This window comes from Elgaria multicarinata, chromosome 4 (genome assembly GCF_023053635.1).
Source record: "Elgaria multicarinata webbii isolate HBS135686 ecotype San Diego chromosome 4, rElgMul1.1.pri, whole genome shotgun sequence".
Lineage (NCBI taxonomy): Eukaryota > Metazoa > Chordata > Lepidosauria > Squamata > Anguidae > Elgaria > Elgaria multicarinata.
This window is the reverse complement of record NC_086174.1, coordinates 53,412,712-53,429,889: the sequence shown is the minus strand read 5'-3', so window position 1 is coordinate 53,429,889 and position 17,178 is coordinate 53,412,712. Positions and strand designations below refer to the sequence as shown.

General features: G+C 38.2%; 1 protein-coding gene across 4 annotated transcripts in view; it reads left to right on the top strand.

Annotated features, from left to right (window-relative positions):
* Nucleotides 1-14,081, top strand: part of SPAST (spastin) — a 38,316-nt gene extending 24,235 nt beyond the window's left edge. For all 4 annotated transcript variants that reach the window (XM_063124300.1, XM_063124297.1, XM_063124298.1 and 1 more), the window contains 12 exons: nucleotides 108-241; nucleotides 563-656; nucleotides 2,200-2,274; nucleotides 2,726-2,797; nucleotides 5,336-5,411; nucleotides 5,800-5,891; nucleotides 6,846-6,925; nucleotides 7,847-7,889; nucleotides 9,045-9,124; nucleotides 9,558-9,628; nucleotides 10,905-10,945; nucleotides 12,010-14,081. In XM_063124300.1, coding sequence (XP_062980370.1) covers nucleotides 108-241; nucleotides 563-656; nucleotides 2,200-2,274; nucleotides 2,726-2,797; nucleotides 5,336-5,411; nucleotides 5,800-5,891; nucleotides 6,846-6,925; nucleotides 7,847-7,889; nucleotides 9,045-9,124; nucleotides 9,558-9,628; nucleotides 10,905-10,945; nucleotides 12,010-12,132 — 981 coding nt within the window. In that variant the 3' untranslated portion in view covers nucleotides 12,133-14,081. The remainder of the gene's footprint in view (nucleotides 1-107; nucleotides 242-562; nucleotides 657-2,199; nucleotides 2,275-2,725; nucleotides 2,798-5,335; nucleotides 5,412-5,799; nucleotides 5,892-6,845; nucleotides 6,926-7,846; nucleotides 7,890-9,044; nucleotides 9,125-9,557; nucleotides 9,629-10,904; nucleotides 10,946-12,009) is intronic.
* The last annotated feature ends 3,097 nt before the right edge of the window (nucleotides 14,082-17,178 follow it).

Here is a 17,178-nt window from a genome sequence, read left to right as displayed (position 1 = left end):
CATTAATCGTATGTTGAAAGGAAAGTTGCTTCCCTGGCTATCTTATGCACTGAGAGCTAGTTTAATTTAATTTAATATTGAAATATTTGAAACAATTTTTTCTTCAGGCGACTCCAAAAAATAATAGAGCCAACAAGCCTTCTACTCCTACAACTGCTGTGCGAAAAAAGAAAGACGCAAAGATTTTTAGAAATGTGGATAGTAATCTTGCTAATCTTATTCTCAATGAAATTGTAGACAGGTGAGTAACAGGAGTGGTTGGCTTTAATAAAGTTCGGGTAATATTTTGCATTGCCACATAGGAAAAGCTAAGCGTGTATCTTACAGGACAAATACCGCAAACCACATTCATTTTCTGTCTCTTTTTAAAGTAGAATTTAGCTTGGGAGGGTGAGATAAACATGCAGACATATTCTTAGGAAATTGAGCACTTTAATATAAATACGGATAATTTCATTATTGTAATGGGTTGCTTAAAGATGAAGGGCATGAAACTAGCCAGCTGCACGCCACACGACTGAAATGTCTATTGTTGTCCTAATTGCTATTCTGTATCTGTTAGTGGACCATCTGTCAAATTTGATGATATTGCTGGGCAGGAGCTGGCTAAGCAGGCGCTGCAAGAAATTGTTATTCTTCCATCACTTAGACCTGAAGTAAGCAATCTGATTTCTGTCAGTTTTTATCTTGCATCTTACGGAGTTTTTTGTTATGTGATAAACTGGTGCTATTCTCATGTAATAGCAACAATTTGTGAGTTACTTAACCCACGATTTTCCATGGCACATGCCAGGCATGTTCTATGACCGTTTTGGATAATCAATTCCCGATTGGCTTGATGTGGGGTTGCTACATGACATCTGAACCCAGACATTATAGGTTAATCATGGGTTAAACAACCCACAGTTAACGTAACTACTAATTGTTTAACCCACGGTTAATGTATAGTTTCTAGGTTGGATGCAACAATGCCCAATCGGGTTGAATATTCAAAATGGTACCGGCATGTGGTCGGTGTCACACATTGTATCCAAACAAGGTTACTTTCGTCTAACTACCTTTCACAGTTTGGGACTTATTTACGTAACAACAAAGAATCAAGACTATTTCTAGAGAAAACCTTGTTATATCCACATTTATTGCTTACAACTGGTAATTAAAAATCTAGATTTTTCTCCATTATAGACCAAGAGAATTGTTAGTAACTATGACTTCCGTGGAGAAAAACTGCCAAGAGTTGCACATAGGTCTTGTCCCTAAAATATTTTTTAAATTATTAAAATATTTGTAAGCTTTCTTTCATAGGCCTAATAGTATGCTGGTGTATGCTCACTATTAGCTACCCATGTGCTACACATGAGAACTAAAATGCTCCCACCTCTCATTCTTCTTTATGGATTTGAACAGTGAATATTCTCTGAAGAAAGGCATTGAGGTACCAAAGTATACCAGTCTCACAGGAAATAAAGAGGGGTGCATTAGCTTGCAAAAAACAATGGTTTACACAGAGCTCCATTCTGATTGATAAATATCCATAGAATTCTACAAAGATATATCTATACCTTTGTGCTGACATAATGGGTTGAATCCGGACTTAGTCGTAGATAGAGTAGGCCCATTGAAATAAATGGGACTAATTTAAATCACAGTGTGTGCCCAGCATATATGGGGCACGATTTCCATAAACACTGTTCAGGTACAGCTTGTCATGTCATCTGAACGCAAACAGCATGGCTTATTTCAGAGAAAACAACCGTCCCATAAACAATGGGCTTTTGTAAGGTTCTTGAAGGGTTTCCCCCTCCAACAAGCCATGCCATCCTGGTTTGGATGACATGACAAGCTGTGGCTGGGTAGTGATTATGGAAATTGGAAAAGATTGTGATCTGAGAAGGCACTGCTTCCAACAGTTTGAATGCTGTATATTTTAAATCTTTGTGCCTTTTCCAAAACATTACATTATTTAATTTGTGCTGCAAAACTACCCATCTATATTTTGAGTTGGATCTACAGCCCCTTGCACACACCCCAAATCTACTCTCCCTCCCCCCCCCCCCCCGGGCTGCAGGGTGGAGGAGAAACCTTTTCCACCAGTGGTTTCCTTTCTGGTGATTGAACAGCACTTCTGAATCCAAATCCATATCGCTTGCATACTTGCTTTGTGTGATGAAATACTGTATAATTCAGCTATTCTTCTAGTTGTTTACAGGACTTAGGGCTCCTGCACGTGGATTGCTGTTGTTTGGCCCACCAGGAAATGGAAAGACAATGCTGGTGAGAATCTGCTTTGCTCTAGTACACATGTGGGCAACCTTAATCACTCTCTGTGTAGTCCATGTAGGCCTGGAGAGCACTGTCCATTATTGCCCAAAGCCCAGCTGATCAGGCATCAACTATGCTCCAAAGAGATGCTATACATTGCTAAATTGTTGATAGATAAAGGAAAATCTGAATATTCTATCTATTACATTTCTTCTATCCCGCCCAATAACTAATGTTCTTTCGGTGGATTACAAAGTTTAAAAAAATCATAAGAAAATATAAAATACAATACAAATATTTAAAAGAATAAAATACAATATGATATATATGTACAAAACAGACAGCATAGGAATTGATAAAACAACCATAATTTTATACTGTATTATTTCTTCCATGATTCAATAAGCATAGTATAAATTTTGTACAGTGCTGTAGCTCTAATCTGGCATTTCTTTTACTCAAGGCCAAAGCAGTGGCTGCAGAATCAAATTCAACCTTCTTTAACATAAGTGCTGCAAGTCTAACGTCAAAATACGTAAGTAACAGTTTTATATCCTGTTCTTGAAGGAAATATCTAAGAGCTCTTGATTTCAGTGGGTTCTTCTCAGGAAGTGCTGCACTGGAAATTGTTGCCTACCTTTGTTTCTTTAGCTGCTGCTAACTGCTAACTTTGCTTCTAGGGTTCTTTTTCCCCTTCAGAGCTGCAGCCGAGAGGGGTCTGTGGCTTTGCGGAAAGAGATAAGTCAACATTCTGGGCCTTAAAATGGGCCCTGTTTGAGCCAAAATGAAATATATCTTGCATATACATACGCATCTGACCTCAGCCTTCCTTCTAAGTTGCAATTGGGATAATCCCAGTACAGAGAGAGGATCTTGGTATGAAAACATTGGTTTCAATTAGCTCTACTTTCACCAGACTACCCACTTTTTTTCATTCCGCCAATCATCTGTTTCACCATGACTGAAAATGTACTCGTTAAATGAGCATGCACGCCGGCCCAATTTGCACGTTGCAACCACCCATGATGAACAAACCGTGGGTTGTTGAAAATGGAGTGGGAGCAAGTGTGACGGTTCCTGGCTTCCCCATCCAGCTTGGTGTGATAAACAACCCAGTGATGCTCTGTCCCTGAGCTGTTTATTGTGGCATCTGAATCTCTGGGTTGCGGGGGGAGAAACAATCCACAGTTGGAAACTGCTTCTTTTTTTCACAACTCGTGGTTACTTAACCTTGGGTTCTTGCAATGTGCGTACTGGGTCTCTGTTTTCTATTGTAGCTTTCTCTAATATTAGAATAGGATCTGGTTTAAACTATGGGATTAATGAAGCAACATTCAAAGTAAGAGATTTTCTCATAAACCCTGTAGCGATGAGGTCTGTAGTCTTCCACTTGCCAATCCCCAATATACAGCATGGGTATTTAGGCCATTCATAGCACCTTAACTCTCTGACATAACTGTCTTGGTCTTCTTGTCCTCAGAGTGCCAGTTTCCCACTCAACTGGTAAAACCAAAATTATGCAAGTGGAGTTCTGCTCACCCAATGAGAGATTCCCTTCTCCCCTTGTGCATGTCCCCCAGAAATGCTCCAGGTGATCCCCTGACCTTTCAGAGCAGATTTGGGGTGTGTGTGTGTGTGTGTGGATTTAATTCAGGAGGAATAGTTTGATCAGGCTATTGGTGTCCATTCCATTGGTGGAAGAACACTATTGGGTATAACCCATAGTTTCTGCTTAATGACATCTCAAACCATCCTCTCCTCAGCTCTCCCGGCTTTTGTTATCTAAAGTAACTTATTCCTGTAAAAGAGATAGGAAAACCAATGCTGTCAAAACTGTTGCCAAGGATGTCTGAGTTGTCAAAAATGGCTTTGTAAAGAACCCTTTTGGGGAGGATACTGGATTTATTTTGGTTTCTTATTGAGGTTGATTCTCTTTTTTTAATGCTGTTGCTACATGTTTTATTTATAATGCTGTGTTTTTCTTCTACTGATAGATGTGTGTTTATATTGTGCTTATTACTGTGCTTATTCTATTTTATTGCGGCTTCATCATAGTTAAAGTCCCATCTGTCTAAGTCTGGTTCCAACCCTCTGAGGGTTTTAGGTTGTTTTTTGTTTTGTTTTGTTTACAAAGAAAAGCAAAAAATTAAAATTAAACCTCTTTAAAAATGAAAAATGCAAGTGTATAATTTGTAGGCAGAATAAATTTGCTGAAAATTCATGAATCATGGGCTTGTTAGAAACATTTAGCAAAAGTCCTTAATTATAATTATGTTTTTTAGATTAAGTATAAAAAGGCCAACACTTAATTTCACTGAAAACTTATAAAACTTATTGGGCTAGTTTGCACAATAACATAGTCCACCGTGGCTTGTTTAAGCCATGGTGAGCTGTGTTATGTGTCAGGAAGCATTTTACATATTCTACCCTAGAAGGTTAAGCATAATGCATGATCAGTTGTAGGGTTATTCTAGGGTCGTTTAACTCTCATATAACAAATGATGGCTGGGTTTAGATGCAATGACAACCTCCAGTTGGGAGTTGAATGGCGCTCAACGCAGCTCACCATGGCCTAGTTCACATGACCATATTTTGGTCATGTGAGCTAGGTCATTAAGTCATTGGTTTGGATCCTAAGATAAGTTCTTTTCAGAGAAAAAGCTTCCTCTCCCCTTCTTTGCCCCACAGTAGCCGATGTCCCTCAAAAAGTCTCACTAGGATGCTTGCAGGCCCTCCTGAATGATATGGAATGGGGTGCAGGTTGTTGAAATATTTGGGAATTTTCCTCTGTCAGCAGCTCCCTTTGTTCCATCCTACTTTATTCAGGAGAACTCATTGGGGTCACTTCAGGGAAAGGTAGAGATGGGAAGTTTTTTCCGTGAACTTCTTTAAGTTACCTTAAGATGCAATCCATTACATACATTTTTTGAGTGTAAGAAAGCAGAGAGCCTATATAGTGAGCCAAATTCACTTTGGACTTGTTCTACAACATGCTTGTAATATGTGAATGAAAAGGATGTGAATCAGCCGAAGTTATACTCTGAAGTAGTTACTTCAACATTCTCTTTTTCAGGTTGGTGAAGGGGAGAAATTAGTGCGTGCTCTTTTTGCAGTAGCCAGAGAACTTCAGCCTTCTATAATTTTTATAGGTAAAACTTCAGTATTTGTCTTTTAAAAAGGCAAGTAGCAGAAGCGAAAAACACACACCCAAGGTATTGCTGTGATTGGGTCATACTGCATCGTAGGTTATTGTTCACCTTATTTGGTTAGTTCTACAGTTTTTTAAAAAGTAGCATGTGCTATATCAAGTTGTTAATTTTTAACTTACTTTTTATTTTAATACTGGGGTATTAAATAAACAAATAAATGTACAGAGAGACTGGATTATGGAGTTAGTTGTAAAAGGAAAAATGTCTTCAGGTATTTATGTTTTTAGTAATTTATTGGGCAGCTCATAGATTTTGGTTAAAATGCCAATTATTCTAGTTATCTTTCTACTATAGCAAATGTTACAATTCTGGCACATTTATTTTTTAGATGAAGTGGACAGCCTGTTATGTGAAAGAAGAGAAGGTGAACATGATGCTAGTAGACGTTTAAAAACTGAATTCTTAATTGAGTTTGATGGTGTAAGTACTGGCCTTGATATGATATTAGTGATAGATATCAATGGCAGCAATTTATTGTGTTTTAAATTCTACAGATCACGTGTAATATTTCAGGTTTCTATAACTAGGATACAGAGAGACAGATTTCAGTCACTCCAGAGACAAAACCAAATATTTAACAGAATTTACTTTACTCAAAAAAGTTTAGTGAATAATAACACGAAGAAAACAATTAACCCGAATGTGAATCAAATATATTCAACTCTCCTTTCAGTCCACAGTTCTCTGTGAAGGACAGTATTAGTTTTGCTGGACCAACAACAGTTATTTTTTCCCATTCTTTAGTCCCCTGGTTGCTTGTCTCTCCGTGTGGAGTGGACTCTTCATCAAACTGCAGACCGTCTCCTTCACCACACTGCTGGTTTCTCCGTCCTTTCTTCCCTTTTCTCCTCCTTCACTCCATTTTTTTGCTGCTTCTTCCCCCTCTTCACTCCTCCAACCCCACTGCCCTTTTTCAACAGAGGTTTTGCTCTTCCCTTACTCCATTCTTTGCCCCTCCCACTTTACTCAACCAACATTCCAAGGCCCTCAGACAGTCACTACACATGCTTCCCTTTTATTACTGAGTTCCCATCTGGATTAATAGCAAATTCAGAGAAGGGACAGGTGACCTTTTGCTAGGAAAAGCAAAACTGAACTGTTGCTTCTGTCTTTCTATTTTGCTGAACTGCAAATGTTCTCTAAAATGAACTGGCACATTATTGAACTGGCATACTAAGAAGTCACAAAAGCCTGTGAAATTGATCAAAGTTTTGAAGTATGGAACTAAATACAGTATTTGTTTTATAGGCATTTTTACAACTGCACAGTCAAAGTTGAGCAAAGAAAACTGTACCATTTTATAATGAGCTTTTTTAGTGTATCTAACTCATTGCAGTGTTACATCTCAAGCTTTGCTTTATGGGGAAAAAATAGGTACAGTCTTCAGGAGAAGACCGAATACTTGTCATGGGAGCAACTAACAGGCCCCAGGAGCTTGATGATGCTGTTCTCAGGTACTTTAAACCATATGTTACTAACTAGCCATATGCATAATAAAGATTTGCATTCAACTGAGCTGCCCTTAAACTCACTAACGGGAGAAGCCATATGTAGTGGATTTCAATATTTTAGATTAGGGATAGACAGTATGATACTCTCCAGATGTTTGGGGCTATAAGTCTCATAATGCTGGACCATGGACCATGCTGGCTGGGGCAGAGGGGAATTTTTGTAGTCCACAGCATCTGGAGTGCACCAGGTTGCCTAGCCCTGTTTTAGAGAATAATTTAGGCATGTGAATCAGGCAGGAGCGTTACGGCCATGAGGTGGAGGGAAATTGGCAAAAAAAATCCTCCTGCCTTCCGTTAGGTGCAGGGAGTGTTTTTTCCATGAGTAGAACTCTCTTTGTAGGATCTTAGGATCCAACCCATGGTGATAAGCAAAAGTTAGGTTTGTATACATTTTGACCCTCAAAATCTTTATAGAACCAATTTTTGCTCGCTAGCAGTTAAATCTTCGTGGTTGGGGGCCATGCCACTTCATTAGCAATCTACGATTTACTGAGTTAGCTAACAGACTTACTAAAAAAAAAAACCTTTTATTTTAAAAAGCATTGGTGAATAGAAGTTTGAATTTTCGCAGACATCAGTTTTGGCCAGAAGCTTTTAAGCTGCTTTAATTTTGTTTCAGATATATTTATTTACATTTAATAGACAAATTGAATGTTCAATTATTAAACGTTTGTTTGGGAAAATCTAGCTAACTTTAGTACCCTCTGACTACAGCAGCTCTTGTGTTCTTACCCAGAAAATGGTGATGTTTGCTCTTACATGGCTTCTGTATAATTTTTATGAACCTGTCAAAGAGCTTCAGCTATGGGGTGGTATAGAAATACAATAAATGAAATGAAATGTATCAATATCTGTGTTTTTCAGGCGATTCATCAAGCGAGTGTATGTATCTTTACCAAATGAAGAGGTATGTAGTTTGAGAGTGCATATTCACATAGGAGAATGCCTTTTTACTAGTTCCTTGTAGGTGTAAATTAGTGATAGTAATCCATAGATTGAAATCTTTCACATAGGTGCCTCATCCATGGATTCTCTTTGTGCACTGTTTATGAAAGGACAGCATAGCCCATTTATAGCATTGAATACATCTTTTTACTTCAGTTTATTTTTTACACTTCTGAAAATCTCAGCTTTCAATTTAAAATATTTCATGTTTGACAATGCGTCTGGAAGAAAAATCTTGATCCTATGCTGCGACACCTGATACAGTTTATGAAACTAGAGTTCTGTGATTAGATGCAACTGCTAAAACTGCAGAATTCCTTCCGTTAGTTTTCACTTCTTTTTCTCCAACACAGCTCTTAGTTTTCTCTTTTGCTTCTCTATTACTATAGTTTTGCCAAAATCTGAAATTTGGTGTACCTCTGAACTTCTCTATTAAGATAATCAAATCAGAGAGACACCAGTTTATTTTACACACTACATTATGATAGTAGAACTGGTGTGTGTGTGTTTGAGGTTCTAAGAGTTAAACAATGACGCAACTCTAGGTTTATTCGCTTATTCATTTAGTTCTTCTTTGGAGGGGATGGACATCTTAAGTCAGGCAGTTTCTTCCATCAGGATCTGGATACAGGTCTTACTTGAATATTTTGTCTCCGCTGGGGGGGGGGGGGGCATCTCGCTCAATTTCCATTTTGCCTCAGAAATAACAATGCCCCAAATTAACATATGTGTGAGAATAAAACCCATTCAATAAGTTTGATCTAAAGAACTATGAAAATAGGCACTAGCATTCTGCAAATATTTTCACAATAGTTTGCACAGTGCTATGATAGTTCTGCTTATGCAGAACTTGTGCAGCCTCTTGCAGAAACAGAACACTATCTTTTGGAGAGTTTCTCTTTCTTCATCAAGTGGCTTTAGCATGTATTTTACACCATGTGCTGCTGTATGAGAGAGTGAAAACAACTGTGAGCAGAAGGGCAGCTTTTGGACCCCATCTAATATGTTGACTTTGCAAGATGAAACCACATAATTTTCAAACACATTGTGCCTTTGTTTTAAGTTTTTCTATAATTTAAAGAGTTAAGTGAGATTTCTTCTTTGTACTCACAAATAGACGCGGCTGCTTTTACTAAAAAATCTCTTGAGCAAGCAAGGAAATCCGTTAACCCAAAAAGAGTTGGCACAGCTAGCTAGGTGAGTAACTTTCTAGCTCATTGCTAACTAGTTGGTTTGTGTGTGGTGGTATTAGCAGCCTTTTTTCATCGGCAGGGATGCTGAGAATAATTGTTCTTGAATATATGTCACACAGGTTTCGTGGCTTTTTATATAAATAATATCAATATTTGAGATGTACATCCCACAAACATAACACCATTGGCATTTTGATACTAAGGCTAAATGTATTTAGTTATATTACTATCAAAACATTCAGTTTAGTGCTTAATGTAAATTAATATTTCATTTTAACATTTATAGGCTGCTTTTTCTACATGTTTAGCGGCTTACAATAAAAAAAAATTGTTTTGAAAACAGAGTAAAACATAGTAAGTTTGCTTAGTTTTCTATAAGGCAATTGTCATTGTGAAATTCCTAAAATTAAGTGTGTTTGCTTTTCCTTTTTACAAAGAATGACAGAGGGATACTCAGGGAGTGACTTAACAGCATTAGCGAAAGATGCAGCATTGGGTCCTATACGAGGTAAGCATGATTAGCTATTGAGAAAAAGGCAATTGTGAAATGGGTAGAAAAACTTGTCCAGCTGTATGTCCCCCGCTTCACATGGGCCAGGATATAAAGAGCTACTTTAGTATGTCGAAGGCCTTAGGCATGCTTTTTTACTTTAAGCAGCACACTCTCCCCTAAACTTCACAAGAGCATGGATGGAAGCTTTTGTTCTAAAGCCCGATGCTGCCTGGGGCACATAGAACTAGATGAACACTGTTTAGAATCCTGGTCACTATCTAATAACTCTTTAAGTTGACCCATTTTAATAAATCAATGAGATTGTGAGTTCTGTTCTGTGTTTGGTTAGATAAAGATCTTGTTTTCGAAGTTTAAAAAAGATAAAAATAAACACAGATTGATTGTTTAACAAGCAATCTTATTGTGCCCTTTACTACGAACAGAGATTACATGATATTGATACAGAATATGAAAAATATGGGATAATTTCTAGTTCCCGGCAGTGTTCATCATCATCATAATAAATAAATATAAATAAATTTATCATTGCAATGTAGGATGCTGGCCATCATTGACTGTATCAACAGTGCCAAGGACCATAATCTTAGCCTGTTGTATGTTCCCTGCCTCGATCCAGAGGGAGAGGCAGGTAAGAAATAAATATGATGATGATGAACCTTGATGCCTCTTTAGATCTTGGCCAGTAGTATAAATACTCTGCGTGGTATCCAACTAATCTCTTCTACCAACGGAACTGCGTCTGTCAGGGGAATGGGGAGGGGGTGATTCCTCCTGGCCATCTGCTGAAGGATCCTCTGGAGTAGATTTGGAGGAGCACAGGGGACTGGAGGAAAGGAAAGGAAAGTCTTGTTTGAGTTCATATTTGGTCATGCAGCTTTGGAGTTTTCCCTCTTCTGTACAAGTAGCTTATTCCAAAACATCTGGCACTGTTCTAAGTTAGCATCCAAGACTGAAGTGCTAAAGAAACATGATGAATTGCTGCTTTTAAACACTCAAATTCATTTCTCCCTATCTCATTATTTTCCTGGGTATATTAATTTTACTATCTAGCTACCTAAAATTATTGCTAGGCTGCCTTTAAGGGCAACGTGCTTGTAGTAATTCTTACATTACCCTTAGTAATACTTCAGATTGGGACTGAAAATATAATGGATTGGATCAAACATAACGTGAGTTTGATTTTCAAGTGTAGACAGTGATGCTTCAAATAAGGCTTGTTTCAAATATAGTTGTTTTGAAATTTAGCAATAATGATTTCCTTAATTTACAGAACTAAAACCCGAGCAAGTGAAGAACATGTCTGCTAGTGAGGTACGCTATTTAAGATTTGTTTTGCTACACAAAACAAATAGTGCACTTTCATGTTTTGTTCCCCTTACAAATTTTAGAAAGTGGAATACAATCTCTTGTTTTCAGATCTCATAGAAGGGAGAGAGAAGAGCTGTGCTTTTTATAGTTGTTGCATGGGTTTTGTAAACATGTTCACTATACTTTTGGAAATATTTCTAAGAGCACAGTGAAGATGTCTAGCTTTTAATACTTACTGTTGTAACAATTCATCTAATAAAGTGAGTTGTCTGATTTGTGCTATGCAAGACTTCATAATAAGGATATTTAGCCATCTAATCAATATGTTTAATATAGCAATGGAAAAATTCAGGAGCCCAAATGTATTTGTGTATGAAATCAATTACTTGTGTAGAACTAATCTTCACAACATTCGAATGCTGTCTCAAATGCAGTATGAGTGCAAGTTAAAAAGACACTCAGGATTGGATCAAACAATGCTGTTCCTGCACGATTCCTCCACCCAATTGTAGACAATTCCCCACTCCCACTGCAGACCCACAAAAAACAGTCCGCAATGTTTATTAGTTCCCTTCCTCCCTAGAGAATATTTTTGGGGTTACAAGAGGCTGCATGGGGTTGTGGTGGGGAGGGTAAGATCAGTTCCACGAGTTGCTTTCTCTTTGCACTTTGTTGGATACAGTCCTCGGTGTTTAAACCAGTCAAATGTTAGTAGAGAGAAGAAAAAAGAGCCTGAGATTCTTGCTTGACTTTTGTTCACATGTATTAGCACCATCTAGTGGAATAGAGGCACTAATACAGAAATAGAAATTTTATTTTCTTCTGCCTTGTTCTGCTTTCCCCCCATGCTTGTCACTTTTGAAAATTTAGGTTGTAACCAACGTTAGTCGTACTTAGAGCAAACCCATTGAATTGAATGGGACTTAAATTAGTTTAACATTGGGTATAATCCTTTGAAATCTAAATATAGGCATTTTTAAAGTCAATTTAATGTCTTGGTCAAAAAATCAGTTTGGAGCAGGCATAGTGTGTAGATGGTTAATCTAAAAAGCTTTCTTTGCTTATAGATGAGGAACATCAGATTGTCAGACTTCACGGAGTCCTTGAAGAAAATAAAGCGTAGTCTCAGCCCTCAGACCCTGGAAGCTTATATTCGCTGGAACAAAGACTTTGGAGACACTACAGTTTGATCTGCACCTTTGTCAAAGGGGAGGGAGGAATGTTGCCAGCAAGAGACAGTTGATGCAAACTGCTGCTGGAATGCAGCCAGAGTTTACAAGACTTTTCAGATCTCTAAATATCTGCACTAAAAGATGGGACTGATTTAAGGAAAAAACGAATAGAACTGTGTTGAAGTTCTCATAAATTTTAACATCTGGATACACCCAGGGCATTGTAAGATAGAGCACAATAAGACATGGGAAAGAGCTCTAGCAATCGAATGATGATAGGAAAAATAATTTGTATATTTTGTTGCTGACTGAAATATTCTACTAGCATTATCAGTTGGGGAAACTGATTGTTTTTTAATTTGCTCATTGCATTTAATTCTGCTTTGTTTCTCTTAACTGCTAACTGTCAGAGTCTGATTCTCATTTTCTTTATCTATGTATCAGTAAAGTGCCAAATAAAAATATTCCCTACACATCAGGAAGGGATAGCATTGGGAATACCATTGGTGTGAAAAGTCCACAATGCAAAGCAGCTAGCCTGCTGCTCTTTGTTCTAATGGAACTCTACAGTCATTAGAACAGCTTAGAAAGCAATCTTTCACAGAACAGTAATGGCCGGTACAACCAATTAAAACACCAAATGGCTTAAAGTTAATGGTCTTTGTCACTTGTTTCCTGCAGTATTTTTCTAATGCATTTATAAAGTTTCTATGGTAGAATCATTGTTCTTATATTGTAGACTTGGAGACCAAGAAAAAAGAGTAAGTGGTATTAGCTGTCAAATGAACTGCAGTGTTTCTTTTTCGTGTTGGTTTTGTATTTACTGTGAATGAGAGCCAGACAAGTTCCTACTCTGATGCAGGTGATCATAGCTGTGGTTACTTGTTTAATTGCATTTGACTTTTATATCTTCCATGTGCTTTGGTTTGTAGGGACACAGCTGACTTTTTAAAAGTACAGTAAACAAACACTTTCTGTAAGTTTTTATTATATGAATGACATGTAAATCTATTGCCTTTTAATATTAAAGGGACAGACATATTTGTCCCTATACAGTTGGAGTTTTGTTTACAAAATGGATAATTTGTTAATATATTCAATTACTGTGGTAAAAGTGCTATCAAGTAAATATAACAAGGTTTCCAGTTTTGCTCATGTAGCAGTTATGGGGAAGATCGAAAAGGAGAAAAATATATTCTGTTAGGAGAATAAATGTATGCACTTCACCTCATTTTTTGTAATTTATGCTTTCTAATGCCAAGATTTAATTTGACCTTATTTATGTGAAATGGGACAGCTATAATTCTTTGGAGAATATATTGATCTTTGATCTATTTACTGATCTTGAACTGATAAGTGTTTAGCACTTCGGTAGAGCCTTTTTATCTACTGCTAGATATCAGTCAAGAGACAATGTCATAAGTGCAAAGCCATGCTAGAGGTACAAATGAAAATTGAAATAGTTCTAAAACCTAGAGTGACTGCTAGAAGCTAACAAGATTTGTTAAGGAATTGTGACTAGATTTAAAATACTGTGTTATAATGGCTCTTGATTAGAAAAAGCAAATGCCTTAATGCAGGAGTGAGCAACTTGTGGCTCTCCCGATGTTTTGGCCCACAACTCGTATCAGCCATCATCATTGGCTGTGTTGGCTAGGGATGACGGGAGTTGTAGGCCAAAACGTTGGGAGGGCCACAAGTTGCCCACTGCTGTCTTAAGTGCTGAAGCATCATGGTAAATGAATTGTGATCCACCTGTTTCAGAAGTTTGAAAAAAGTTGCTATTCTCATTGAATGCCTTTAATATTCCCCTCTAGATTTTTTTTAAAAAATAATCTAATTCTGTTTGCATTGAAAGTTGAATGTGTATGGCATTGTTTCCACCTTGGGCTAAAATGTGTAGTGCATATTAATTATGGACTGTTGATCATATCGGATACATAACAAGTCATAATTTAAAACTTCCTTTCCTTTCTTCTTCTGTGGTCACGTTCGTGTGTTTTTTTTTATTTTATTTATTTAAAGATTTTTATGCCGCCATTCAGCCAAAAAAGGCTCTCATGGCGGCTTACAAAAGTATTTCTTGACAGTCCCTGCCCACAGGCTTACAATCTAAAAGACATGACACAAAAGGAAAGGGGATTGGGAGGGAGGAGGAGGAGGGGGAAAAGGAAAGCAAACTCAGGCACTACAATCTTAATTGGAAAGTTCAGCAGTTACAGGTGACAGCAGGAGGGAGGGGGCTCTCAGCTGGAGCTGGACCCAGGCACGGTGGAGAGGTGCCTGGCTGCTGCTTCCTCCCTCACTGGTGGCCTCTCCAGAGACAGTTGGTAGCAGGAGGGAGGGGGCTCTCAGCTGGAGCTGGACCCAGGCACGGTGGAGAGGTGCCTGGCTGCTGCTTCCTCCCTCACTGGTGGCCTCTCCAGAGACAGTTGGTAGCAGGAGGGAGGGGGCTCTGAGCTGGAGCTGGACCCAGGCACGGTGGAGAGGTGCCTGGCTGCTGCTTCCTCCCTCACTGGTGGCCTCTGCAGTTACAGTTGTTAGCAGGAGGGAGGGGGCTCTCAGCTGGAGCTGGACCCAGGCACGGTGGAGAGGTGCCTGGTTGCTGCTTCCTCCCTCACTGGTGGCCTCTGCAGAGACAGTTGGTAGCAGGAGGGAGGGGGCTCTCAGCTGGAGCTGGACCCAGGCACGGTGGAGAGGTGCCTGGCTGCTGCTTCCTCCCTCACTGGTGGCCTCTCCAGAGACAGTTGGTAGCAGGAGGGAGGGGGCTCTCAGCTGGAGCTGGACCCAGGCACGGTGGAGAGGTGCCTGGCTGCTGCTTCCTCCCTCACTGGAATGTGTATGGCATTGTTTCCACCTTGGGCTAAAATGTGTAGTGCATATTAATTATGGACTGTTGATCATATCGGATACATAACAAGTCATAATTTAAAACTTCCTTTCCTTTCTTCTTCTGTGGTCACGTTCGTGTGTTTGAAGGCAGAAATATTGTGCAGTATCTCCCTCATTCCATTAATTGTAAAGTTGACCTTTTATGGTGGCACAAGTTAACTGCCTACATGAAGAGACAAATCCTAAGTTTTGAATAGCTAGTCATTAAATTAAGGATACATGTCTGCTCTTCATACAGTTTTTCCTGTGATCCAGCACTGTTGTAGTAAAGATAGAGATTATTTTGTAGAAAGTGGCTCTAATTACGGTGTTCTATCTTACTTAAACGTAAGTACTATAAGCGAATATCATGGTTTTAACCCTTGAGAAAAATGTACTTGTCCAAACCTGCCAGATCATCCTAGCCTGAATTCCCAAATTAGGTTTACTTTGTCCTAGGACATTGAGCTTTTACATTTTGATTTACCTTCCTAATGTAGTTTAACCTTATGGTGGCAGTGGGGTTCTTCAATAAGGGAAAGTAGTAGAAATGCCATTTAAAAACTCATACAGTTCAGGTTTTTTTTTAATGTGGTAATCTTAGTTGCTTATTAGTTATAAACTTGGGGCAGAATCCAGTGTGGTGCAAATGGACTTCTTCCTCACTACCCCCAGCATTCTTTTAAAATCTGCTCCAAGCCCTACAGGGTAGAGGAGGGCTCCCCATCCCTGTTCTGCTAACAGAAGCCATTCCATCAGTGGAATGAATCAACTGAATTCCACCCAAAGGCTGAAATTTGCCCTAACTTTGTGCTCATTGGACTGAGCAATTGTAGCCAAGACCAAATGAATTCTAGATTTTACAGTTTTATGTAGGAAATAGTAGACTTGTTGCTGCCTGAGAAATTGCCCTCTGAAGACAATATCCAGAAAATGTGGAGAATAATGTTCATGCTCTTTGAAGGTTAAATTCAAACTGAGTTTTAGGTATATTAAATATTGATTGAAAACTGCTAAGTTGACTGGATGAAATGCTTTTACAGCATGTGTTGGGAAGACTTCAGCCACTTACTTGAACAGAACACAACTCTATATATTTTCCTCGTAGTCTACTTTATGTCCTTATGTGCTCTGTAATAGCTTTGACTATTCTCTGTATTTCAGGTTTCACAAGAATACAAAAGGATCTAGTTTGAATTTCATGTGTTATTATCCTTTGGTGAGAAAGGGAAGATTATCCCTCTAATCCTAAAGCTTTTTTTTTTTAAAGGACATGCAAAGTTCAGTTATACAAATTAACTCTAATACTTCCCAAATTCAAAAGAGAGCTGGGTGGGATAACTAGTGTCTACATAATGTTGCCTGCTTTTATAGTCCTAATATTGCTCTGTTTTAAGGCAGATAGGGGCATCATTAATGCAGTTTCATTAAAAACATAGTTCAGTAATATGATTTGGTCGGTCGTTTTGAGTTGCCTTAGTAAAAGTAGTTGCTAGATAGATGGGTATATGGGCCTTTTAGACTTGTAACACACCATTCTAATAATTCCCTTGGCCCCAGTCTTCTGATATTTCCCTGGAAGAAAGTACATATGGTTTCCATCGGGAACCTGGTAATAATTCTTTCTGCAATCCAAGATAGAAATGGGATTTGTTCATTGGTGAAGCCATGTACATATTGCAATGTCTGTGTGTGACCATTTGAGAGATCATTCATTAAAGTACTGGAGCCCTAGGCAGTTAATGGGAAACTAGAACAAACTATGAGACATTTAAGAAATGCATTAAACTATTTAGAGCAAAGCGCAGAACAAAGCATTCATATTAAAGATTACACTGACTTCATCCTGAAAATACTATTAGGCAGCTGTCAACTTTTTTTTTTTTTTTTACTTTGAGAGGTTTCTTCTAAAGTAGCATCCTGTTAAGAAGGGCCTGGAGATATGAATAGCTGTTTTGAAATTAAAATCAAAGGTGCTGCCAAAACTGGAATTTTCTTCATCTTATCCAAATTTTCAGCTACAGAGAGATCACTTTGTGAAAACATTCTCAGACATTCTTTCACAAACCTTATTTTTTTAATGTTAGACATTGCTATTCAGTATCAAGATATGAAATTTTATTGGGAAAACAAAATGTGTAAAAGCATGTAGTGTTCATATAGGATTAGATTGACAAACTTGATTTACCTTGA